The 27,496-nt window shown below is 43.1% G+C and overlaps 1 protein-coding gene across 12 annotated transcripts in view; it reads right to left on the bottom strand.

The window, feature by feature from the left end:
- The window catches only part of LOC121577731 (eukaryotic translation initiation factor 4 gamma 3), a 69,469-nt gene that overhangs the window by 16,842 nt on the left and 25,131 nt on the right, over positions 1-27,496 (bottom strand). For 5 of the 12 annotated variants that reach the window (XM_041891565.2, XM_041891564.2, XM_041891567.2 and 2 more), the window contains exons 3-10: positions 15,631-15,798; positions 10,988-11,080; positions 10,594-10,644; positions 10,357-10,389; positions 7,957-7,977; positions 3,017-3,196; positions 2,788-2,899; positions 2,471-2,577 (exon numbers count right to left, since the gene is read on the bottom strand). In XM_041891565.2, the coding sequence (XP_041747499.2) occupies positions 2,471-2,577; positions 2,788-2,899; positions 3,017-3,196; positions 7,957-7,977; positions 10,357-10,389; positions 10,594-10,644; positions 10,988-11,080; positions 15,631-15,798 (765 nt within the window). Of the gene's footprint in view, positions 1-2,470; positions 2,578-2,787; positions 2,900-3,016; positions 3,197-7,513; positions 7,561-7,956; positions 7,978-10,356; positions 10,390-10,593; positions 10,645-10,987; positions 11,081-15,630; positions 15,799-27,496 lie in introns of those variants that run through there. The other 7 variants (XM_041891568.2, XM_041891566.2, XM_041891573.2 and 4 more) reach the window with 5 other exon arrangements.

Below are 27,496 nucleotides of genomic sequence, written 5' to 3' on the forward strand. Positions count from 1 at the left end.
AGTAGAGGCATTTAAAAGGGTTTTTGGAAAGATAATCTATTTTCATTTGGGTCTTCAAACTGAACAGCAAAATATTTCTGAATACCTTAATGTTTCCCCCTGACCCTGGATTAAAGCCATTTTTAAAGTCATCACCCTTCCATCCTTGACTTTTCCTAAATAAGTATATTCAACACATGTATGTTGTTAGACTTTCGATATCACAAACATTATTTGTGTTATAAGCAGTTTTATGAAGACGTAATTTCTTCCCCTCATTCATCACCAGTCAGCCTGCGCAGCTGATGGCCCATCAAAACTACATTTTACATTTTAGTCATTTAGCAGACGCTTTTATCCAGAGCGACTTACAGTTAGTGAGTGCATAAATTTTTCATACTGACCCCCCGTGGGAATCGAACCCACAACCCTGGCGTTGCAAGCGCCATGCTCTACCAACTGAGCTACAGGAGGCCCAACTACAGGTAACTGCCAAAATAAAGGAAACACCAACATAGTGTCTTAATAGCCGCCAGAACAGCTTCAATGCGCCTTGGCATAGATTCTACAAGTGTCTGGAAGTCTATTGGAGGGATGCAACACCATTCTTGCGTGAGAAATCCCATCATTTGTTTTTTTGTTGAAGGTGGTGGAAAACGCCATCTCAGGCGCCGCTCCAGAATCTCCCATAAGTGTTCAATTGGGTTGAGATCTGGTGAGAAACACACGCACACACTTTAAACCCCCTATGCTCCTTAGAGACCCCTCTTTCAAAGTCAAAGAGCTCTTCTTCTAGTCATGGTAGCCAAAATATTGGGCAACTGGGTATATTTTTTTATACATGACCTTGATGGGATGTTAATTGCGTAATTAACTCAGGAACCACACGTGTGGAAGCGCCTGCTTTCAAAATACTTTGTATCCCTCATTTACTCAAGTGTTCCCTTTATTTTGGTAGTTCCCTGTATATCAAAACTAATTTCACACTTATAATAATAGTTAGCCTAAAGACTAGATTAAATTGACAATAGTCTGATGGGTGACATTATTATCAATTGTCAAATTGTATATGAAGAGATGGGCCAGTGCAGCTTGGAATTAACACAGAGGCAGGGAAACGGAGTGCCGAGAAGTGACTTCAAATCCTCAAACTGTCACATGCAGGTAAGACATTTTGATTTATATAAAATTGACCAAAATGTGCAACCCTAATAGGGATGGTGTTAGACTGGTGATGAGCTGTACCTGGTTTTCTCCAGACATAGAGCATTGCATTCAGGCCAAAGAGTTACATTTTTATCTCATCAGACCACAGAATCTTTTGCCACTCTCCCCATAAAGCCCAGATTGGTGGTGCTGTAGAGACTGTTGTCCTTCTGGCAGGTTCTCCCATCTCAGCCAAGGAACTCTGTAGTTCTATCAGAGTGGATATTGGGTTCTTGGTCACCTCCCTGACCAAGGTCCTTCTTTCCAGGTTGCTCAGTTTGGTCAGATGGCCAGCTCTAGGCAGAGTAAGGGTAGTTCCATAATTGAGACCACTGTGCTCTTGGAAACTTTCAACACTCTCGAAATAGTTTTATACCCTTCCCAAGATATGCCTAATCTCAATTCTCTCTTGGAGATCTACGGACAGTTCCTTGGACTTCATGGTATAGTTTCTGCTCTGACATGCACTGTCAACTGTGGGACCTTATGTAGACAGGTGTGTTTCTTTCTAAATCATGTCCAAACAATTGAATTGGCCACAGGTGGACGACCAATCAAGTTGTAGTGACATCTCAAGGATGAACAAAATAAATTTGATGCACCTGAGCTCAATTTGGAGTGTAATAGCAAAGGGGTGTGAATACTTATGTAAATTAAATATTTCTGTATTTATTTTTCAATAAATTAGCAAACATTTCTAAAAACATGTTTTCACTTTGTCATTATGGGGTATTGTATGCAGATGGGTAAGAAAATTCAGGCTGAATTCAGGCTGTAACAACAAAATGTGGAATAAGTCAAGGGGTATGAATACTTTATGAAGGAACTGTATGAAATGTATTTATCAGATGGTTAAAATGTTGCAGTCAAAATGACTACTCATGGGCTCGAAGTGGGGTCCCTCGAGGCAGGCCCGGCTTTTCTAGTGTTACAGAGATAGATTAAGGCCTGGCATACATTTCAAACAAACCCTCCTTCCACACACAGAAAAACTCACCTGGCAGCCTAGATCTAAATCAACCCAGGTCATCCCTCATATACCTTCTCTGTAAAATAAATATTCTGTTTCAAAATGTAAGTTAAAAAGGCTGGTGGATACAGAAATGTCTCTTCATCAGGGATCATTTCTCATATCCTCTCACAGTATGCATGTGGAAACAGAAGAGCTGGTGCCTAACTGAGCACAGATGGCCTATGCTAGTGTGTGTATCCGTATGTGTAATGCTTACATACATAGGGAGTGTGTGATGTCTGTGTGGAGATGGCAGCTTGCTGAGATACTCACTGGTTTCTTCTCACGCTTGGCTGGTGGAGGTTGCTGCGGTGTAGGCACTATGATGGGGGGTGATGGGGGGTACACCTGCTGTCCTTGATAGAATTGAGGTCCGGGAGCTGTGTCAGGGAGGAGGAAGAAGAAAAGCTGAGTACAGTGTGTGTGTGTGTGTGTGTGTGTGTGTAGCTGAGGAACAAACTGAGTTGAAGGGGTCTGTACAAGAAGATAATTGTGCTAGAAAGGGCTACAGATATGTGTGCTTTGTGGAGGGAGACAGCCATTTTAAATCAGACTAGTGGGGTTTGTGTGTGTGCTTGGCGGAGACTCACCATACTGAGCAGGGTACTCCCCCGGCCCAGGGCCAGGATAGAAAGTGCCAGACCCCGGCGGCTGCACTGAAAACTGCTGGGGAGGCCCCACATAGGGCGTACTGTGGCGATACTGTAGAGGGAGAAACGGAGGGCATAGAATAGAAGAAAGGGTTAAAAGCCATGTTGGGGAATAGGTAGAAAATAATGTCTACTGGAGAGTAGCAGCAGCCTAGTCAGTCAGTCTCACCTGTGGGATGTAGTACTGGGCAGCCTGTGGGGAGGGGAAGGGCATGGGGGCCATCATCATCATGGTGGGCTGGTTGGGGGGGTACACCGCCGCTGTTGGGTTCTGAGAGCCGGGCCGCAGAGATGAAGCATTGGTGGGGATGGTTGGCCGCGCTGTCTGCATCTGAGCCCTCTGGAAAAACTGAGAGGCGAGAGAGACACACACACAGAGACAGATATTAAAAGTGAGAGAACTTAGTCCCAGAGAAGCAAGAGAGGATCCACAACTGTCCCAACTCAAGTCTCATCTCGTCATGCGTGTCCTCTGCCGTCTCTCATTTAATCTTTGGGGACGCAGGGGCTCAGAGAGAGAAGCCACGGAGACCTCAGAGACAGAGCATTATCTCTGAGGACCAGGTGGATGGAACTTCCACTCCATCGCTCTCAAACAGCACATCTTTCCCCAGGCAGCATAAACAAACCCATAGGACAAGGGCCTGCAGGGTGAGTCCTGACTCCTGACCCCTCCAGCTGGGTTCCCTCTGCCCTCATCAGAGAGAGGTTGTGAAAGGTCTCAGAACACAGCAGTCTACCAGCGGCCTCCGCCTCCCAACCCGCTGTGCTGTTACAACAGGGCTTAGAGCGCATGGTGCCATGCTGCCAGAGTCAACCACCAACCAGCGCACAGCAACGCCCTGTACCTACCACACATGCTGTTACACGCCACACATGCTGACTTTATATGCAACCACATTAGTTTACAATGCAGTGTCCACAACAGTCACATTTGTAAAGTGAAGTGCTCTAAGATAAATTGTTCATGTTTATGCTATATAGCAGCAGTTCCCAAACTAGGGGTCGCCTGATATGAAAATGGGATTGTGGGAGAATTTCCAAAAGCCTGGTGAAAAAATAGATTTTTTCATTTTATTTCCTAAAATATACTATCGTCTTTGTATCAAAAATCATTGTAATGTGGTTAACCTTAAAAATCTTAATTAAAATGATTAAAATCTAAAAAGAGAGCACCCTTAGACTGTTGCACTTGAACCACGGTGAATGACTAGGCCTGCTACGCTGCTGCAAAATGCATCGCCCACCATCGGCTAGTGGGATAGAATGGTGGGCTTGCACAGATGTGGCGCTATCTATCGCGGGACTGCGGGCAGGCCTTCCGCACTCTAGTTATTGTGTCTCCCTCTGCCATATGGACGCATTGTATCATACAGTGGCTTGCGAAAGTATTCACCCCCCTTGGCATTTTTCCTATTTTGTTGCCTTACAACCTGGAATTAAAATTGATTTGGGGGGGCTTGTATCATTTGATTTATACAACATGCCTACCACTTTGAAGATGGAAAATATTTTTGGTGGTGAAACAAACAAGAAATAAGACCAAAAAAACAGAAAACTTGAGCGTGCATAACTATTCACCCTCCTCCCAAAGTCAATACTTTGTAGAGCCACCTTTTGCAGCAATTACAGCTGCAAGTATCTTGGGGCATGTCTCTATAAGCTTGGCACATCTAGCCACTGGGATTTTTGCCCATTCTTCAAGGCAAAACTGCTCCAGCTCCTTCAAGTTGGATGGGTTCCGCTGGTGTACAGCAATCTTTAAGTCATACCACAGATTCTCAATTGGATTGAGGTCTGGGCTTTGACTAGGCAATTCCAAGACATGTAAATGTTTCCCCTTAAACCACTGAGTGTTGCTTTAGCAGTATGCTTAAGGTCATTGTCCTGCTGGAAGGTGTACCTCCGTCCCAGTCTCAAGTCTCTGGAAGACAAACAGGTTTCCCTCAAGAATTTCCCTGTATTTAGCGTCATCCATCATTCCTTCAATTCTCATCAGTTTCCCAGTCCCTGCCGATGAAAAACATAAATAATATAATAATAATAATAATAATAAATCCCCACAGCATCCCCACAGCATGATGCTGCCACCACCATGCTTCACTGTGGGGATGGTGTTTTCGGGGTGATGAGAGGTGTTGGATTTGCACCAGACATAGCGTTTTCCTTGATGGCCAAAAAGCTCAATTTTAGTCTCATCTGACCATAGTACCTTCTTCCATATGTTTGGGGAGTCTCCCACATGCCATTTGGCGAACACCAAATGTGTTAGTTAATTTTTTTCTTTAAGCAATGGCTTTTTTCTGGCCACTCCTCCGTAAAGCCCAGCTCTGTGGATTGTATGGCTTAAAGTGGTCCTATGGACAGATACTCCAATCTCCGCTGTGGAGCTTTGCAGCTCCTTCAGGGTTATCTTTGGTCTCTTTGTTGCCTCTCTGATTAATGCCCTCCTTGCCTGGTCCGTGAGTTTTGGTGGGCGGCCCTCTTTTGGCAGGTTTGTTGTGGTGCCATATTCTTTCCATTTTTTAAATAATGGATTTAATGGTGATCCGTGGGATGTTCAAGGTTTCTGATATTTTTTTTATAACCCAACCCTGATCTGTACTTCTCCACAGCTTTGTCCCTGACCTGTTTGGAGAGCTCCTTGGTCTTCATGGTGCTGCTTGCTTGGTGGTGCCTCTTGCTTAGTGGTGTTGCAGACTCTGGGGCCTTTCAGAACAGGTGTATATATACTGAGATCATGTGACAGATCATGTGACACTTTGATTGCACACAGGTGGACTTTATTTAACTAATTATGTGACTTCTGAAGGTAATTGGTTGCACCAGATCTTATTTAGGGGCTTCATAGCAAAGGGGGTGAATACATATGCACGCACCACTTTTCCGTTATTTATTTTTTCGAAGTCTTTGAAACAAGTTATTTTTTTCATTTCACTTCACCAATTTGGACTATTTTGTTTATGTCCATTACATGAAATAAAAATAAAAATCCATTTAAATTACAGGTTGTAATGCAACAAAATAGGAAAAACGCCAAGGGGGATGAATACTTTTGCAAGGCACTGTATACCGAGAGCAGCTGTCAGCAAAAGAGCTCAGCGATACACAAAGATATACTACAGCAGGTAACTTTGATTGTAAACTACATATAATAATATATAAATAATATGCCATTTAGCAGACGCTTTTATCCAAAGCGACTTACAGTCATGCGTGCATACATTTTTGTGTATGGGTGGTCCCGGGGATCGAACCCACTACCTTGGCGTTACAAGCGCCGTGCTCTACCAGCTGAGCTACAGAGGACCACACATCAAACCACATCCACTGTGTGCACGCCTGTTGCACAACTGTGTGGAGATATGGGATCAGAGTATGACATTTTGCTATTTCACACCGAGGCTGTGGTTATCGAGGGGGAGAATATTGTAAAGATTTTTCGAATTGAGAGAGGAACGGTTGTCATTCGCAATGGATGTAAAAAAAAAAAAGACTTGACTTTCTGTGTGATGAAAAGAAAATGTGTCTCCTTGCCTATGTAACAGACATAGGCTATTTGGAAAACTGAATGCAAGCATGCAGGGGAAATACAAAAACATTCTACAGATGAGTGGATTCAGAGGAAAGATTTCTTATACAAAAGCAAACTATGCCCCCTTTCCTTGGCTGTGCAAGTTTCTAACAGACAACAGCATAAGTGAGTGTCCCACAGGAGTGACGACTGCTCACCTCCAACGATTGAAGAGAGCACTTTGGGACCTACTTCCCGGACATGACAACGTTTGACTGGGTGCAAAATCCGTTTGACTGTGATCCTGGCTCAGTTGACATGCCGGCAAGTGAAATCACAGCTGATCGAGCTGTCATGTGACTGAATGCTGCAGACAGCGCATTCACGGGTTACTACGGAGGAGTTTTGGTTCCTGACTCAAAGGGAATACCATGCCATTTCCCCCCGAGCATTAACTCATGGTACCCTTCGCCAGCTCATATCTGTGTGAAGTTGGATTCAGTGATCTCGTCTGCATTAAAACCAAATATTGATCAGGTTGGACGTGACAGCAGAGAAAGGTGCGCACTGTCAACCACGCCCCCTGACTTTGAGAAGCTCCAACGCGACATGCATCAAGCACACCCATCTCATTAGTGGTGGTGAAATAAGAGACAATCAGAAATTATGTCCGACTAATTTACAATTGACTGCCATAGCCCCCCCAAAAAAGTTAACATTGGCTGTTAATTACATAATTTTTCTCCACATGGTTGGGTTCGTGTGAATTTTCAGACATCAAAATGGGGTCGTGGGGCAAAAAAGTTTGGGAACTCCTGCTACATAGCTAATGTAGACATAACTGGGGCCACAATGTATTAAAAGGGTTGTTCTGTGTTGTTCTGTCAAATGAGGTGAGGTTGTATTTACAATGTGGAGACAGAGCGCTTCTTCATGCGTCATAAAACACAGAATCATTAAAAATGTTCTCATGACTGCAGAAGTCATGTTTGCAGGAAACTAAATATCACAATCAATGGGATGATCAGTGCAGCCAGGCTTTTTTTGGGGAGCTCATAAAATGTTATGCAGCAATCAATGTACTCTAAGCAAGATGAAAGACTCCAAGCAACAGCTGTGGCCGACATCCTAATGACTAGAGCTCAAGTTTACCACAACCAGTTGACTCGGGTTCAATAATTCTTCAGCGATCAGGTACCCTGAAGTATACACAACCTTTCTTTAAATGTGGTTCCTTTCATAAAAATGAAACACTTTGGAGAGGAAGAGTTAACAGTTCTAATATTCTGCATGCTGTTCATCTAAACTAAGCAAACATGATGGGAGATGAAGAATGAAGGAAAATGATGAAATGATTAAAAAAAAAGATGTAGGTTAAAAAGAGAGAAGATAAGAGTGAGTGTGGTGGTCAGGCAGTATTAGATTGTTATGTTGTGGAGAGAGTAAGGGGTTTTCTACTGAGCATACTGTAGTTAAGATGATGGCCACTGGATGGCTCTGGGGTTAGAGGTTAAAGGTTAGGGGTTAGGACCGTAAGGTAGGGGTGTTCCTCATGCCATGCATCTGCAGAGAGTTCTGACAAGAGTCATTATTACCTGGATGGGCCTGAATCCTCCCTTGAGTATTGAAGCAGGAAAGAGAGAAAAGCCAATGGGAGACTGCACTGATGAGTGTGGAGCCCAATACATAAACACAGTGAGCAGGCAATCATTCACAACACACTAGGGTTGGGCCATATTTGGGGAGACCTCTACTATATGCTACTCCAAATATCGCGATATCCAATATAATCGTTTTGCGCAGTTAATGACAACATAATTCTAGACTATGCAATTTTTGTGCTTATTTAGATATTATAGTCGCATTCTAATTAAATAAACTTAGTATGGCGAAACAATAAGGCTTAGTTAATTCATTTAGACATCATTTTCAACTGCTCCGTTTTGATTTGTAAAGTTCAAATAGAGTATAGTCTTGCATATCACGATATATATCGTCAATGTCAAATATCACGATATTCAATTTAAACATATATTGGCCCAACCCTACAACACACACACACGTGTATATATCATAAGGCTTTCCGCCTGTCACAATATTGTGCAGCCTGTGGGCCCTTTTGCCAATTGAGTGGTTCTCAGTCCCAGCGTGGAGCCGGCTGTATTCCCACAGAGATGACTTAGCAACAAAGACAGGGTGTGGAGGGCTGCGAGCCTGGGCCACCCTCTGGATGGAGTAATGCGACATCACAGAGCTCTGTCTATCTAGCTGCTACCATTCACCTAGGACTAAACTCAGCCAGGCTCACTGGTGGTGTCATCACAGTGGTATTCCCAACACTTCGGGGTACAGACAGAGGGAGAGAGGGCAAGAGTCTGAGTCTGTCCTGATTTGAACACTCCTTTCTTCCCTTTGCTTTACTCTGGGAACATGCACGGTAAACCAACTAGGACTTTGCTCCACTTTGGCAGTCAGACATGAGCTTGTTGTTAGTATCAGGGAGTACCAACAATGCTAGCTCTGCTAATTTCAAACAGAGCATAACTGCTTAAGTTAAATGTTAACGCAACACTCAAAATGTTAATATGATGCTTATATCTGACCTTTCCATGGCTGACATTTGAACTCTTACTGGAAAAACTGGAAGAAAACTGCTCACAGTAAACACCAGCTCAAAAACAATAAAGATACCATTTACTTGGATGTCTCTACAGTGGACGTATAGGCTACAACGAATGTTGTCCAACCAAACAACAACTTTATCCTTCAGTCTGACCTCTTGGTTTGCAGCCCTAAACACTGAAAGACTGAAGTTGCATTAGCAATGAGAAATCAAGAGTAACACGGAGAGGTCGGATGACGTCAGCCGGCTGAATAAAGAGAGGTTTTCGGCAGATGAATGAATTTTCAGATCACTATGTAGCGCTCATTGTGCAGGGGGATTGCAACTTATGTCAGAGACAAGGCTAATTTTCTCTGGACGTATAATAGCCCTTTTGTTCTGCTTCCCAACTCCACTTCCGTGGTGGCACAAGAGAGGCCAGCGCCAGGACAGAGCAGAGCCAGTATGTGCCAGGGCATGTACTGTGTACTCTGTGCCAGTAAACCGTTCAGATTCACTGAGCCTGACTGACCTAGGAAGCTGCCTATTTATAGTCTGTCAAAATGGTCAACACAGAATCATCCAGAAGGTGAGAATGTTGGACAACAAGTTATGGACAGGGTGGGAGGGGGTGCCTGTCTGCCTGTGTGACCCAGTGTCTTCAAAGGGCATCTGATTCTTATTATGACAGAGAAATAAACATAATGACAACAGGAAGACGCTATGGGATTCTCGTCTCTGTGCCCAGGCTCGTCTCAGCAGTCACATAGTTATGCTCAATCACACACAATCAAAAACACAAACACATACAATTCACAAACAAAACAACATGCAATCATATTTATACGAAACAATTAATCATCAGATAATCTAAAACACAAATTGACTCGGAATAACCCTTTTCAAAAAGAGAAGGATCGAGAACATAGTGCATGCCAATGTCCGATAAACATCTGAGCAACAGGGCATTAGATGTTGCTAAAATGTTGGAGCAGTGCCATCAGTACCACACTTGTTAACACCAAGTCTGACCAACAGTTTGCAAGTCCACAACAATGCAACATGAGAAGAAGAAAAGAGAGTAATCACTATAGTATGGCAAACACCTAGCATCGTTGTCTGACTGGCAGTCAGGCAACTGTCATCTTAGATATGCCTTTAACGACAATGTGGAAAAATCTCAGAATGGCCGTTGATGTGCCTGGGTGGAAAGCAGGCGGGAAAGGGAGACATATTCTCATTAACTTAGGGGACACATTCTGTATAAACGGGGCCAATTTCCACTGAGAGCAGAAGATCTTTGCAGACCAATAACAGTGGTGTGATGATGTGCACTAAGCAGCTCTAGCTGAGGGAGCAGAAGGGAGAGGACAAACGAAATGGGGTAAGTTACCTGATGGTGGGTTGGTCGAGGGCCCGTCGCAAACTGATTGGGGAGAGAATGAGGTCCGGCAGAAAGAGATGGGGCAGCGATGTCAAAGCAGAGAGCGGAAGAGAGAGAGAGAGAGATACAGAGAAAACAAGATGAGCAATGAGGGGCACACTGAGGCATGGTAATACAAAACCACAGAGAGAGCAGTAGAGCTGCCACGTTGTCATGTTTACTGCCATTAGAGGAGATGATGCAGACCTGGTGGTTCCATATGACAGGGGGGCTGGGGCTGGGGCTGGGCATGGATGACTACATTGAAAGTGCAGATAGAACAGTAAAATACTTTAAGTATATCATCTTGAAGTCATGGGCATACTGAATCCATACATTATGACTGGGTGACAGTTTAACATTAGGTAACACAAAATGATCACACTTAACTTGAATGGCTACCTACAACTTTTAGATAACTCAAGACTGGAAAGCCTGAGTGTGTATAGGACTGCCTGGCAGACACATCAGGGCTGATCATTACTGAACAATCACTACCTCAGATGATACTGTACCCCTCTAGGCCAATCAAAATGTCTGGATTTCCCAAAGCACACCAGTCATAATACATACGCATGACACAGAGAGAACGGGCACTTACCGGGCGACTCTGTGGCTGTGCATTCATTTGCTGGGTCTGAGGAGAGTACACTAGAGGTGTGGAGCCAGCATTCTGTCCAGTGGAGTATGGAGACTGTCATGGGGGGAGGGACAGAGGGGTGGATGTATGAGAGAGCAGGATAGAGAGAGGGGGATGGATGTAGGACAGAGAGAAAGGGGAGAGAAACAGAAATGGTAGTTAAGAACAAGCTGAGGAGAGATGTGATGACACAGCGGTTTGACCATTTTACCTGGGTCAAAATAATTTTGACCAACCAAACTGTTGCTCTCCTCACCAATGAAGAATAATGGACAGTGTGTGTGTTAGCATGGTAATCTAGTGTAGTAGTTTAGTGAAACACCATTGTCTTACATCAGATAGCCCAATGGCCTTCTGCACTGATCTATCTGATGACTTGCAAACAATCATGGGATAGATTTTAAAAAGTTGTTTGTCTACAATACACAGTCATAACATTCGTAAATGTTACCAAGGTGGCATTGTCTACTGAACTTCCATTCGTCCTCAAAGAGTTAGTTAACCTTACCAAAAAACATAAATCTGTAGCTAATTTGGATGTTTTCATCATGAGCAAGTCTTAACGACCTAATTCTATATATAAATATAAAACGAAAGCAATGTTAACCCAACGCCAGTACAACCTCAATGCTTAATAAATACTCCCTCAAGGTAGCTAGCTAGCGTAGTAAAATTATATCTAATAGCGCAATTAATATGTTTTCATGATAAGACACTTGCTGTTCTGCCCTGTTTAGTGCACCGAGTTCTGTAGCAGCTGTCTGATCTAGCTGCGACGGTATCGTGTTGGCTAAATGTTACAAAGTAGCGAGTCACAAGTGCCAGCTATCAGAGTCAAATACATGCTGATTTCTGAGTACAGCCCCATAACTTTGGTGCAGTACAACTTCATCAGCAAGCTGGCAAACTAGCTACAGTAATGGCCATTCCAACTAGCTAGCTGCTAACAAGTTTGCTCTGCTGATTGACTACAGCTCAGCGTTCAACTGCCCTCAAAGCTCATCACTAAGCGAAGGACCCAGGGACTAAACACCTCCCTCTGCAACTGGATCCTGGTCTTCCTGACGGGCCACCCCCAGGTGGCAAGGGTAGGCAACAACACATCTGCCACACTGATCCTCAACACTGGGGCCCCTCAGGGGTGCGTGCTTAGTCCCCTCCTGTACTCCCTGTTCACCCATGACTGCGTGGCTAAGCACGACTCCAACACCATCATTAAGTTTGCCGACGACACAACGGTGGTAGGCCTGATCACTGACAATGATGAGACAGCCTTTTGGGAGGAGGTCAGAGACCTGGAAGGGTGGTGCCAGGACAACAACCTCTCCCTCAACGTGATCAAGACAAAGGAGATGATCGTGGACTACAGGAAAAGGAGGGCCGAGCACGCCCTCATTCTCATCGACGGAGCTGTAGTGGAGCAGGTCGAGAGCTGTCCACATCACCAACAAACTATCATGGTCCAAACACACCAAGACAGTCGTGAAGAGGGCACGACAACACCTATTCCCCCTCAAGAGACTGATAAGATGTGTCATGGGTCCTCAGATCCGCAAAAAGTTATACAGCTGCACCATCGAGACTATCCTGACTGGTTGCATCACCGACTGTTATGGTAACTGCTCGGCATCTGACCGCAACGCGCTACAGAGGGTAGTGCGTATGGCCCAATACATCACTGGGGCCAAGCTTCCTGCCATCCAGGACCTCTATACCAGGCAGTGTCAGAGGAAGGCCCTAAAAATTGCCAAAGACTCCAGCCACCCTAGTCATTGACTGTTCTCTCTGCTACCGCACGGCAAGCGGTACCGGAGCGCCAAGTCTAGGTCCAAAAGGCTCCTTAACAGCTTCTACCACCAAGCAATAAGATTGCTGAACAGCTAATCAAATGGCATAAACCGTCTGGTGATTGGTTGAGCCTTCTTGCGTGTGTGTGACGTCACACAGATGCTTTACACAGAGCCGTCTGACTGCGGCCTGCGTCCAGTGAAACTCCAGGGAAGAACCGCCCTTTCTATAGGCTCCTGGCTAATTCCTTTTTCTATGGGTCGACTGTAGCATTGTAGCTAAGCCTAACTATTTTCATTTTTACATTTTAGTCATTTAGCAGACGCTCTTATCCAGAGCGACTTACATGAGCAATTAGGGTTAAGTGCATTGCTTAAGGGCACATCGACAGATTTTTCACCTAGTCGGCTCGGGTATTAGAACCAGCGACCTTTCGGTTACTGGCACAACGCTCTTACCCACTAAGCTACCTGCCGCCCCTAACCTGCTAAGGTTAACCGTAACCTTATTCTCCTAACCTGCTAAATTAATTAATCTAACCTTCTGTGTTACTGCTCCTAAGCTGCTACGTTAATTGTCCGAACCAGCTACGTTAATTAGCCAAACCGGCTACGTTAGTTATCCTACCCTGCTACGTTAGTTCACCTAACCTGCTACGTTAGTTCTCCTAACCTGCTACATTAGTTCTCCTAACATGCTATGTTAACAAACCATCTGTGGCGACAAAGAGGGGGCTTGGTTTCCCTGGGCGGTTCTTCCCTGGAGTTTCCCTAGAAGCAGGCCGCAGTCAGACCTAATTGGTCTGTTTAGCTAGCTCGTGCCGCCGGAATGAGCAGTTAGTGCCAACCGAAAGACTTGGGAAACCCAGCTTTATCTTGATCACCAAATTAATTGGGAAATAAGTGAAAGCCTCATCAGCTAGCTAACAATCTATTTTAGTTGTATCAAATGTATCAAAGAATAGGTAATGCGTCCACGATTAGTTAGTAGCTACTGCCTGGTCAGTGAGCAAGCTACATTTCAGTAATTAGCTATCCTCCGAAATGTGGTGGTCAGTGGATAAACTAACGATGAGTTGAATATTTGTCTGAAAACAAACTAGTCACCTGTTAGTGTTGCCCGTGGTGTAATCATGTCTAAGCAGTTGGCTAATGTAGCCTGTGTGCCCATGAGTTCCCGAGTCGAACATTCGCCAGTGTGAGACAGCATGCTAGCTAGCTACATTTCAGCCTGTAGCTATCCTTCTAAATGCAGTGGTCACTGGATAAACTACACTGAACAAAAATATAAACGCAACATGTAAAGTGTTGGTCCCATATTTCATGAGCTGAAATCAAAGAGCCCAAAAATATTATTTATCTCATTTTGTGCACAAATTTGTTTACATCCCTGTTAGTGAGCATTTTTCCTTCGCCAAGATAATCCATCCACCTGACAGGTATGGCATATCAAGAAGCTGATTAAACAGAATGATCATTACACAGGTGCATCTCGTGCTGGGGACAATAAAAGGTAACTCTAAAATGTGCAGTTTTGTCACACAACACAATGCTACAGATGTCTCAAGTTTTGAGGGAGCGTGCAATTGGCAAGCTGACTGCAGGAATGTCCACGAGAGCTGTTGACAGAGAATTGAAAGTTAATTTCTCTACCATAAGACGCCTCCAACGTCATTTTATAGAATTTGGCAACGTCAGACAACGTGTAACCACGCCAGCCCAGGACCTCCACATCCGGCTTCTTCATCTGCGGGATTGTCTGAGACCAGCCACCTGGACAGCTGCTGAAACTGTGGGTTTGCACAACCAATCACTAAACGTATATTCATGATTTTACCTCCGGTATCCTACGAAAGGAAATTTTGCCATCTGGAGAAACTTAGAATGGCGCATTAGAGTGACACCATTTGAAGAAAGACAATGGTGAAACACTGGAAAATATTAATGTTGTCTCAGCCTGTCTGGCACTTTTTGCAGGGGTTAGGCCTGAGAGCTAAATATGGGGTATCTTGTGCTTGGCTACGTCTCCCAGGAGCTTCAATAATACCAGCTCCTGTGTCGCATCTCTTCATGTGTGCAGTGGAAGGATTTAAATCAGCTTTGCTTGCTCTTATGAGAGGCTGGTGGTGTGGCTATATAGCTGGGATAATTAAAGTTGTGCCACTGGCTGCAGACACTATTAATAGGCCAGAGAGAGCAGCTCCTTCAGGCCGAGGCAGTGTGTGGGCTGGGAGAACCATGCTGAACACACAGGGATATAGGAACCCTTTCATCACACACACACACCTTACGCAAAGGCTGACTCATTCTGGAATCCCCAATAAGTGTTTTTGTTTGTGTGTGCGCGCGCTTCAAGGCAGTAGGAGAAACTAGCAAATCCCAGGAGCAGCAATGTAATTGACTGTACCAGTGTACTAATTGATTAACCCTTTAGCAGGCTCTTATGGAGAACAGAGAGCGAGCACTGTAGCAGTTTGGAAGTTGACGATTTCCTGTGGAATTCTAATCATTAAAACAAATGTCCTTCTCTTGGACTATTAACAGACAGCACACAGGTCATACAAAAATACAATATTTGACCAATCAACAGGCCACTCTGTGCATTTAATTAATAAATTAATGCAAACAAAGCATGCAGCAACAGGCATTTTGATAAAGATGTTAGAGAAAAACGGGAGGAGAAGAAAGAATGAGAGAGAGAAAGAGAGCGAGAGACAAAAATAAATACAGATGGAAACACATAGGCAGGCAGACAGACAGACAGACAGAACAATGGTCATACGTAGAGAGGATGGCGGCGGACTCGGCTACACTCACCCCTCCGCCTGCCTCCCAGCCCTTAGGGTAGCGATATGGGGAAGCTGTGGGTACTGATACCTGAGAGAGCGCCGGTGAGTGGGCATGCCCTGGCGGTGTGCCCGCCAGGTTAGGGTGTCCCTTTGTGATTTCATGAGCCGTGTAGGGAGGGCCAGGGTGCCTCGGTACCTAAAGCACACAAAGAGAGACATCAGATAATTACAACATGAAAGACAAAGGGGCACTAAAGACATAGGAAGATGGAGGGTACAGTGCATTCGGAAAGTATTCAGACCCCTTGACTTTTTCCACATTGTTACGTTACAGCCTTATTCTAAAATGTATCCGTTTTTTCCCCTCATCAAATTCGAAATTTGAGGGGGAATTTTTTAAAAATAATATCACATTTACATAAGTATTCTGACTATTTACTCAGTACTTTGTTGAAGCACCTTTGGCAACGATTACAGCCTTGAGTCTTCTTGGGTATGACGCTACAAGCTCAGCACACCTGTATTTGGGGAGTTTCTCCCATTCTTCTCTGCAGATCCTCTCAAGCTCTGTCAGGTTGGATGGGGAGCGTCACTTCACAGTTATTTTCAGGTCTCTCCAGAGATGTTCGATGTGGTTCAAGTCTGGGCTCTGGCTGGGCCACTCAAGGACATTCAGAGACCTGTCTTGAAACCACTCCTGCGCTGTCTTGGCTGTGTGCTTAGGGTTGTTGTCCTGATGGAAGGTGAACCTTCGCCCCAGTCGGAGGTTCCATCCCTACATGCTTCACCGTAGGGATGGTGCGAGTTTTCCTCCAGACGTGACGCTTGGCATTCAGGCCAAAGAGTTCCATCTTGGTTTCATCAGACCAGAGAATCTTGTTTCTCATGGTCTGAGAGTCTTTTAGGTGCCTATTGGCAAACTCCAAGCGGGCTGTCACGTGCCTTTTACTGAGGAGTGGCTTCCGTCTGGCCACTCTACCAAAAAGGTATGATTACTGGAGTGCTGCAGAGGTGGTTATCCTTCTGAAAGGTTATCCCATCTCCACAGAGGAACTCTGGAGCTCCGTCAGAGTGACCATCGGGTTCTTGGTCACCTCCCTGACCAAGGCCCTTCTCCCCCGATTGTTCAGTTTGGCCGGGCGGCCAGCTCTAGGAAGAGTCTTTCTGGTTCCAAACTTCTTCCATTTAAGAATGATGGAGGCCACTGTGTTCTTGGGGACCTTCAATGCTGCAGAATTTTTTGGGCACCCTTCCCCAGATCTGTGCCTCGACACAGTCCTGTCTCAGAGCTCTACAGACAATTCTGTCGAACTCATGGCTTAGTTTTTGCTCTGACATGCACTGTAAACTGTGGGACCTTCTATAGACAGGTGTGTGCCTTTCCAAATCATGTCCAATCAATTGAATTTACCACAGGTGGACTCCAATCAAGTTGTAGAAACATCAAGGATGATCAATGGAAACAGGATGCACCTGATCTCAATTTCAAGTCTCATAGCAAATGGTCTGAATACTTATGTAAATAAGGTATGTTTTTTTATTTTTTATAAATGTGAAACGTTTTCTAAAAATGTGTTTTCGCTTTGTCATTATGGGGTGTGTAGATTGTTAAAGGAAAACAATTATTGAATCAATTTTAGAATAAGGCTGTAATGTAACAAAACGTGGAAAAAGTCAAGGGGTCTTAATACTTTCCGAATGAACTGTATATGCTTGTATTTGTGTGGAGTTATATGATATCCTGTATTTGTTAGTGTGCTGAAGCTGTAACATTTTGGCAAAGAATCACCCAGAGAATGTTCACACCAGGGTTGCAAAAGGAGGGAATGTTACTGGGAACTTCAGAAATTTACCAGTAAACTACTGGAATTTTGTAAACTTTTAAAGATTTTAGGTAATTTTTATAACATGTAGGAGAGATAAAATAATAATAATAATAAAATATGATGTTTAAATATGAAATATAAAATGACAAAGCTGTAAAATATTATTCTAAATATAAATCAATTTAGGGAATAACGTTGATGTTATGAGGGTTTCAGCATGGAATATCCTTTATTCTTTTACACTAGGCGTGTGTATCTTTCGCTTTCAAGATGATTCGATACGTAAACACGGAATAAAAATATGAACACAACATGCAACAATTTCAAAGATTTTACATTTACATTTTTACATTTACGTCATTTAGCAGACGCTCTTATCCAGAGCGACTTACAGGAGCAATTAGGGTTAAGTGCCTTGCTTAAGGGCACATCGACAGATTTTTCACCTAGTCGGCTCGGGGATTAGAAACTTAGATTTTACTAAGTTACAATTCATATAAGGAAATCAGTCAATTGAAATAAATTCATTAGGCCCTAATCTATGGATTTCACATGACTGGGAATACAGATACGCATCTGTTGGTCACAGATACCTTTATAAAAAGGTAGGGGCGTGGATCAGAAAACCAGTCAATATCTGATGTGACCCACCATTCATGCAGCGCGACACATCTTCTTCGCATAGAGTTGATCAGGCTATTGATTGTGGCCTGTGGAATGTTGTCCCACTCCTCTTCAATGGCTGTGCGAACTGGAACACACTGTGGTACACGTCGATCCAGAGCATCCCAAATATGCTCAATGGGTGACATGTCTGATGACTATGCAGGCCATGGAAGAACTGGAACATTTTCAGCTTCCAGGATTTGTGTAAAGATCCTTGCGACATATGGCCATGCATTATCATGCTGAAACAGGAGGTGACGGCAGCGGACGAATGGCACGACAAATTGCCATCAATAAAATGCAACTGTGTTCGTTGTCCGTACATTTTGCCTGCCCATACCATAACCCCGCAATTGAGATTCCCTGAGACGGTTTCTGACAGTTTGTGCAGAAATTATTCGGTTGTGCAAACCCAGTTTCATCAGCTGTCCGGGTGGCTGGTTTCAGACGAGCCCGCAGGTGAAGAAGTTGGATGTGTAAGGCCTGGGCTGGCGTGGTTACATGTGGTCTGCGTTTGTGAGGCCAGTTGGACGTACTGCCAAATTCACTAAAACGACATTGGAGGCGGTTTATGGTAGAGAAATGAACATTACATTCTCTGGCAACAGCTCTGTTGGACATTCCTGCAGTCAGCATGCCAATTGCACGCTCCCTCAAAACTTGACACATCTGTGGCATTGTATTGTGTGACAAAACTGCACATTTTAGAGTGGCCTTTTATTGTCCCCAGCACAAGGTGCACCTGTGTAATGATCATGCTGTTTAATCAGCTTCTTTATATGCCACACCTGTCAGGTGGACGGATTATATTGGCAAAGGAGAAATGCTCACTAACAGGGATGTAAACAAAATTGCAGCCAAAATCAGAGAAATTAGCTTTGTGCGTATGGAACATTTCTGGGATCTTTATTTCAGTGTGTGTGTGTGTGTGTGTATGTGAATAATGTATGTCTATGGTGTATGTACTATTGTCTGTGTGTGAGTAAATTATGTATGTCTATGGTGTATACTATATAGGCACCTGATCTGAGCCATAAGTGAGACTAGGCATCTACCACTATCAGCTTTGGGGGGGCAATGTTTTTTGGTTCTGAAATCACCATCACGCACTAATGGATTTGTCATTTTTGCAGATGAAGTGTCTGAACTAGTAATATAACAATATTTATGGTTTACAAATTAGCTATGACATAGCCAACTCGTATATAGCAGAACTTTTGATTTCGTTGGTCAGTACGCAAAGCTGGGCACAGTGCACAGTTTGACTAGGCTTCTGATATTCCATAGGCTTGTTCGCCATGCAAAATGACTTGTAGATCAATGACTGGCAACACAGTTAGATGCTTAGTTCGACACTGAAGGAGAGGACACATCAGTTGTCACAAAATATGAGGTATTTTAAGAAGGTAGAAAGTAATATGAGCAAAACAGTGAATCGGTGATTCGTAACGTTTAAACGGATTTTCTGACCGATGCATGCTACATTTCGATCGGTTTGGGGTCTGTGAACCTATGCAGTCTTATCTTAAACATTTGAATCGTGGACCGATGTGTATCGTTACATCCTTATTTTACACATTTTATAAGTCAATATGTCTATGTTGTAAATGTATTGGGGCTGACCTGGTGGCAGTTGTGAAAAAAGTCAATAGTTGGAAGAGTTGCTGAGATAATTGCAATTTGCAAATGATGTCATTATTGATTAGATGCTTTTTTTTCATTAGGCTATTTTCTCTTGAACCATACAGTCTTTCCACAAGAAACTCATGGACAATTAGGGCTGGGTGATACATACATTTGAATTAATTTGATGAATAATTCAAATGTATGTTTAGCGTGTTATTATAAATGCCTGTATCACAAGAACCAAGGTATTTTGTGTTTTTATGAGCGTTTATGTCCGCTTGTTCTCATTTTGTCTTTTTGGTCTCGTCTCCTTCTGTGCTATATGCATCTTCCCATTTAAAAACACACACACACACAAAGCCCCTCACAACAACAAAGATGAGCGATCACTTCTTCTTCTCTGACAAGAAGTTTCAACTCTGTATTTGCATTTGATATGGACACCGAAGCACATTGAGACATTATTTTACTGTAATAGAGAAGTTAATCTTTCGAAAAATACCCTTTTTATGTCTCAACTCCTCAAATTGAGCGCAGAGCAGACACAACAAAAAGTATTAATGAACATTGATTCTGGAAAAGTAATGCTCAGTTTGTCGCACGCAGCATTGAGGTACCGCTAGCAGCATTTTAGCCAAAGACTTATACTTGCTGTCTAGTCTGTGTTTGATAAATGTGCAATGAGCATAAAACACAATAATATAAGGAATTGGCAACTTGTTCTCATTCTGAGAAATAAAGTAGGCCACTTGATTTCAACATCTGAACAAAGTGAAGAGGCTAGCATGCTGTTCAAACAGTTGGAGACGGACAGAAGGGTGAGTTCATAACAATTCAACTGTTCTACCTTGTAAGCGAGCAAATAGATCCAAGTTGGCTAAACTTGAAATAAACAGCTGGCTACTCACTAGCACGTGGGCTTGTGCTTAATGCATGGTTCTGGTTAAATTTGTAAGAAAAAAGGGCATTTTCATAAACAGTCTTGAAAGCCAGATCAGTGATTAATGCACAAAAAAAGCAGGTTAAACTATTTTAAATTATTAATGAGTCTTATGGTTGTGGAAGGTTTATATTTAGCCTATGTATACTTTCACAAGCCCTGAATTCATTAGATTATTGCTGACTGTTTGACATTCAGCATATTTGACCTTTAAATTGTACAACAAAGCTTATTTAGAGAAAATATTTTTAAAAATCAAGACGTATATAACGTGAACCACCCATAAAAGTTTGAAAGAAAAATCGAGATATGATTTTTAGGCCATATCGCCAAGCCCTATGGACAAAGATTTTTATTTTTAAAGTATACAAAAAAATCCAGTAACTGATACTGGTAGTTTTGCAACCCTAGAACGCACACACAGGACTCCACAGGTCATTAGAACTGCTCCTGCTGAGGAATGTAAATTAGGCACTTTAAGGTAGGGATCAACTGCTGTCTGGCTCTGTGCAGAGGAGCAGACCTGTGCTGTAAATGAAGTGTGTTGTGCCCTGCTGTGCAGACTTAGGCTTTGCCCTGGGCTGTGGAGTGCTGCCCTGTCTGTCCCTTTGCATTGCTGGGCATGCAGTGTGCTTCGTGCTGTATCCCCTGCCCCTGTCCTGTGCTGTACTGTGAGCTGTAAAATACTGCAGCTGCAGCACTAGGCCTGGCACAGCAGAGATAATGCAGGCTGGCCTCTGCTCCCCTGGGCTTTCTGCTGCTCACACACCTGCTGCACAGGAGCCTCTGTGAGGTGATGGTAACACTCTCTCTTCTGTTTGTCTTCGGACAACATTTTCTCTCAACAACCCTGGTTTACTCTCAACATCTCTCTAACATCTCTCTGTTTGGTCCACTTCCTCTGATTGACAGGATAAAGGCAGCTAATCGGACTGCTGTTGCCAGGGGAGGAGTCTCTGCCGGTGACCGATTCCCCTGACAGGCAGAGTGGGGGAGGGGCAGAAGCCGCATAGCCCAGCATAGGCCGAGGAAGGGAAGGAAGAGTCCAGAAGGGAGAGTCCAGAAAGCAGCCCTCTCCTCGGCCGCAGAGCAGACCAAAGCCTTCCAGGAACAGTTTCCAATGATGTCATGCCTGCAGACCGCCAACAAACCCACACAGTCATTTGCAGCTGACACTTCTCAATGCTGTGTATACATGTATTTATCAACCAGCATGATGTGATAGGTCAATTACATCAAACAAATCACAACTGTTCAACTTAATAAAAAATGTTAAGTCCCCTATTTAAGGGACTTTGAGCAGTTCTGGACCGGTTTCGGCCGACATTTGTGTTAACAAAGCGCTCTTTGAACGGCGTAACATCAATTGTGTACTCCATTAAACCTCTGGTTGTCCCGCTTCACATGCCGTGAAATCTGGCACTGGGCTTGGGTGGTATACCGTATATATCATATACCGGTGTATTTGGAAGTAGCCACGGGATGGTTTTTCAATACCGTCAACCCTGTTGAAACTATTTCTTTGAAGTTTTTTAAATAAATGTGAATATTTGTAGCTACTTTTTAAGTAAATACCTGCAGTCAACTTGTGCAATACGTTAGGAGATAAAGCAGATCACGTTCTACATTTCACCCGTCACATTTTTCATTATAAAGCTTACCGGTAGTACACAGTCTCATGGTTTTAGTTTACGAGCACATAACCATGAGAGACCGGAGCCTTGTGACTCATTCACTGTTGTGCAGCACGCGCCAGGTGATTTAGTTACAGTATGGAATTCACAACTATATATTTGGCAGCTAGATATCGTATAACTGTATAAAATGTGCTAAAAGTTCTGCAGTTTTTATTTGGTTTGCACATTTTGTAGCTAGTTATCCAACTAAGTGGTTAGCTTCTTGACCAAGCTTCTCTTGGTAACAGCAGAGAACCCCCTCCTTGACCAAGAGCCTTGCTGTCTAATAGTTGTGAGTAGCATTTTTGAGTTACTTGTAAAACTTTATGAGCTGGGATGTCTGTCCTGCAAATAGTTTGACAGAGACTGTATAAAGATGTTTTCAATGCACCCGTTCTGATTTATCTAGCATTCGCTATGGGATTTTACATGTACTTGTTAGCATTGTTAAACTTCGGATTACAGGGGCTTGAAAAAAGCACCACTTGTGTTCAATGCCGGTATTAGCGAATATCCCGGGATGTCACAAGGTCGGTATGAAGGTACGACAATCTGCATAGGGAGCGACACGTCACATTTTCTGGCCTATCCAGACAAAGGATTGATTTCCTCTGGCTGTGAACCTTGGCGCTCCACTTTCAATACGGTATATGAAATGGGAGAGCATAGCGATTGCAGCAATAACAGTGTCATCTTGCTGTGATGTTCTCAGATGGATTTAGAGCTCTCAACATGAAAACATTAGGGCTGTCAAAGTCAACACATTATTATCGCATTAACACGTGACGTTTATTACTGTAAATAAATTACACCGTTAATCGAGTCACCATTTCTTCACCGCACGTAAACTTTTAAGCGCATGTGTTTCCGACTGACCCTTTTAAGCGCAGAACACAACACCAAAACACAGCTACAGTCAATGCTTGTGCCTTTACATTGCTGAAGACTGTGTGCCTCCCACCAAAATCATGTAAAAGTTATGCCCAATATTCCCGGAGCTGTGTTTTTTCTTTCTACCGCGGATTCGTGTGCATGTCGCGGGCCATTTTAAACTGCTCGCAAGTTGCTATTTTTTGGTTTGATAACAAACAATGTTTAGCTAGCTAGTCATGTTACCTACCTAGCTAGCTAGCAACCTGAACTTGACCACTGACTAGGCTATGCCCAAAGTTGGATGGCACAGGAAGAACTGAAAAGGGATAGGCTACTTAAAGAGGTGCTTCAAAAGGTAGGCTGCATATGCAATAGTGGGGTATGTATGATTGTGTGTGTGTGAGAGAGGATGGGTGTGAGAGTGGGAGTAAGTGAGAGAGAAAGAGAGGGTGTGGGAGGGAGACAGTGTAGGCCTATGTGTGTAAAGTTATCTGAACAGTACAGATGGATACAGTGTTTTCATAACATTGTTGGACAAGTTGAAATGCTCTTTGTTCTTTGTTAGAGCCTGTTCTTTTTTTCTAAAGTCACACTCATTTAGAATGCCTGAAGCTTTCACAGTACTTTTTAAAGCTGTGCATGTGTGAGAGAGAAAGGGAGATACTTGTTTGTGTGTGTGTGTGTTGCTGTGCACAAGTGGAGGCTCCTCAGAGGAGGAAGGGAAGGACCATCCTCCTCTGGAAATTTCATACAAATAAAAATAGTGAAACATTTAAAAAGTTATACTTTTTAGATAAAACTACACTAAATATATTCAAATGTCACCAAATAATTGATTAAAACACAATGTTTTGCAATGAAGGTCTACAGTTGCCTCAGCAGCACTCTGTAGGTTAGCACCCTGGTTTAGTACATTGACTTCAATACAAAACCTAGGAGGCTCATGGTTCTCACCCCCTTCCTGACTTACACAGTAATTATGACAACTTCCGGAGGACGTCCTCCAACATATCAGAGCTCTTTCAGCATGAACTGACATGTTGTCCACCCAATCAAAATATCAGAGAATTAATCTAGTACTGAAAGCATAAGCTACAGCTAGCTAGCACTGCAGTGCATAAAATGTGGTAAGTAGTTGACTCAGAGCGAGAGAAAGACAATAGTTTAACAGTTAACAAATTAATTTATTTCAAAATTAAGGATAAGCAAGAGAGAGAGAGCTAGCTATATTTGGGGGATTTTTGTTTTGTTTTTTACTTTCACTTAGCTAGATAATGCAGCTAGCTAGTTTAGCCTACTCAAAAAGCGAGGGATGCTATGTTAGCTAGCTGGTTATGGCTATCCAAGCTTCTGGTTTTATTAATTTATTGCCACTGGGGCCCACCGGTGAAACTGCTAAACTGCTTTCTGACAGTAGCTAGTGGGTTTACTAGCGCGTTAGTTCTAGTAGCTATGCTGACTATGATGTGTCAACAGTGTAAGCCGTGTGTAGCAGTTATAGCTGTCATGATATGAAGGTTAGGCTTGGAAAGGTTTTTTCGCCTGGTCACATACAGCTGACGTGTTGTGCACTGATGTCTACAAGTGAAGGGAAAAGGTAAGAGGAGAGCACGTAGATAGTTGCGAGAAGGAATTATATATATACACTACCAGTCAAAAGTTTGGACACCTACTCATTCAAGGGTTTTTCTTTATTTTTACTATTTTTTACATTGTAGAATAATAGTGAAGACATCAAAACTATGAAATGACACATATGGAATCATGTCGTAACCAAAAAAGTGTTAAACAAATCAAAATATATTTTATATTTGAGATTCTTCAAATAGCCACCCTTAGACTTGATGACAGCTTTGCACACTCTTGGCATTCTCTCAACCAGCTTCACCTGGAATGCTTTTCCAACAGTCTTGAAGGAGTTCCCACATATGCTGAGCACTTGTTGACTGCTTTTCCTTCACTCATCCCAAACCATCTCAATTGGGTTGAGGTTGGGGGATTGTGGAGGCCAGGTCAACTGATGCAGCACTCCATCACTCTCCTTCTTAGTGCCAATTTTGTACTTTCACTAAGTACGATCATATTTATTTAACAGTTATAAGAAAGGTGAAATATTATAGTAAGTCGTTTATAATTTGATTGTTACTATATTTAGAAAGCATTTAAATCATTTCAAGCACCAATCCCCCACTTTTGTTGAATAGGAAAGAAATTGTGATTTTTCATATACAGTGCTTTAGGAAAGTATTCAGACCCCTTCCCCACATTGTTACGTTACAGCCTTATTTTAAAATAGATTAAATACCTTTTTTCCCCCTCAAATCTACACACAAATAACCCATAATGACAAAACGAAAACAGATTTTTTTTACATTTTAGCAAATTATTTACATAAATATTCAGACCCTATTATTGCAACCCTGGTGTGAACATTCTCTGGGTGATTCTTTGCCAAAATGTTACAGCTTCAGCACACTAACAAATACAGGATATCATATAACTCCACACAAATACAAGCATATACAGTGCATTCGGAAAGTATTAAGACCCCTTGACTTTTTCCACGTTTTGTTACATTACAGCCTTATTCTAAAATTGATTCAATAATTGTTTTCCTTTAACAATCTACACACCCCATAATGACAAAGCGAAAACACATTTTTAGAAAACGTTTCACATTTATAAAAAATTAAAAAACATACCTTATTTACATAAGTATTCAGACCATTTGCTATGAGACTTGAAATTGAGATCAGGTGCATCCTGTTTCCATTGATCATCCTTGAGATGTTTTTACAACTTCATTGGGGTCCACCTGTGGTATATTCAATTGATTGGACATGATTTGGAAATGAACACACCTGTCTATATAAGGTACCACAGTTGACAGTGCATGTCAGAGTAAAAACCAAGCCATGAGGTGGAAGGAATTGTTCGTAGAGCTCAGAGACAGGATTGTGTCGAGGCACAGATCTGGGGAAGGGTAACAAAAAATGTCTGCAGCATTGAAGGTCCCCTAGAACACAGTGGCCTCCATCATTCTTAAATGGAACAAGTTTGGAACCACCAAGACTCTTCCTAGAGCTGACCGCCCGGCCAAACTGAGCAATCGGGGGAGAGGGCCTTGTTCAGGGAGGTGACCAAGAACCCGATGGTCACTCTGAAGGAGCTCTAGAGTTCCTCTGTGGAGATGGGAGAACCTTCCAGAAGGACAACCATCTCTGCAGCTCACCACCAATCAGGCCTTTATGGTAGAGTGGCCAGACGGAAGCCACTCCTCAGTAAAAGGCACATGACAGCCTGCTTGGAGTATGCCAAAAGGCATCTAAAGACTCTCAGACCATGAGAAACAAGATTCTTTGGTCTGATGAAACCAAGATTGAACTCTTTGGCCTAATTGCCAAGCGTCACGTCTGGAGGAAACCTGGCACCATCCCTACGGTGAAGCATGGTGGTGGCAGCATGATAATGTGGGGATGTTTTTCAGCGGCAGGGACTGGGAGACTAGTCAGGATCGAGGGAAAGATGAATGGAGCAAAGTACAGAGAGATCCTTGATGAAAACCTGCTCCAGAGCACTCAGGACCTCAGACTGGGGTGAAGGTTCACCTTCCAACAGGACAACGACACTAAGCACACAGCCAAGACAACGCAGGAGTGGCATCGGGACAAGTCTCTGATTGTCCTTGAATGGCACAGCCAGAGCCCGGACTTGAAACCGATCTAACATCTCTGGAGAGACGTGTAAATAGCTGTGCAATGACGCTACCCATCCAACCTGACAGAGCTTGAGAGGATCTGCAGAGAAGAATGGGAGAAACTCCCCAAATACAGGTGTGCAAAGCTTGTACCCAAGAAGACTCGAGGCTGTAATCGCTGCCAAAGGTGCGTCAACAAAGTACTGAGTAAAGGGTCTGAATACTTATGTAAATGTGATATTTCCGTTGTTTCTTTTTAATTAAATTAGCAAAAATGTCTAAAAACCTGTTTTTGCTTTGTCGTTATGGGGTATTGTGTGTAGATTGATGAGGAATAAAACAATTATAATCAATTTTAGAATAAGGCTGTAACGTAACAATGTGGAAAAAGTCAAGGGGTCTGAATACTATCCGAATGTACTGTATGTGTCCAGTTTGCAAGCAGAGGTTCTGAAAAACGATTTTCTATTTTTCATATGTTCTAAAATAATCCACAACAGAAGCATCTCCAGAGTGTGGATCTCCACTGTATGAGAGGCTCCTGTACTGCGTCTCCTCCCCCGCACAGACCCTTGCCTCCAGGCAGACAG

The sequence above is a fragment of the Coregonus clupeaformis genome, chromosome 12 (genome assembly GCF_020615455.1).
Source record: "Coregonus clupeaformis isolate EN_2021a chromosome 12, ASM2061545v1, whole genome shotgun sequence".
Lineage (NCBI taxonomy): Eukaryota > Metazoa > Chordata > Actinopteri > Salmoniformes > Salmonidae > Coregonus > Coregonus clupeaformis.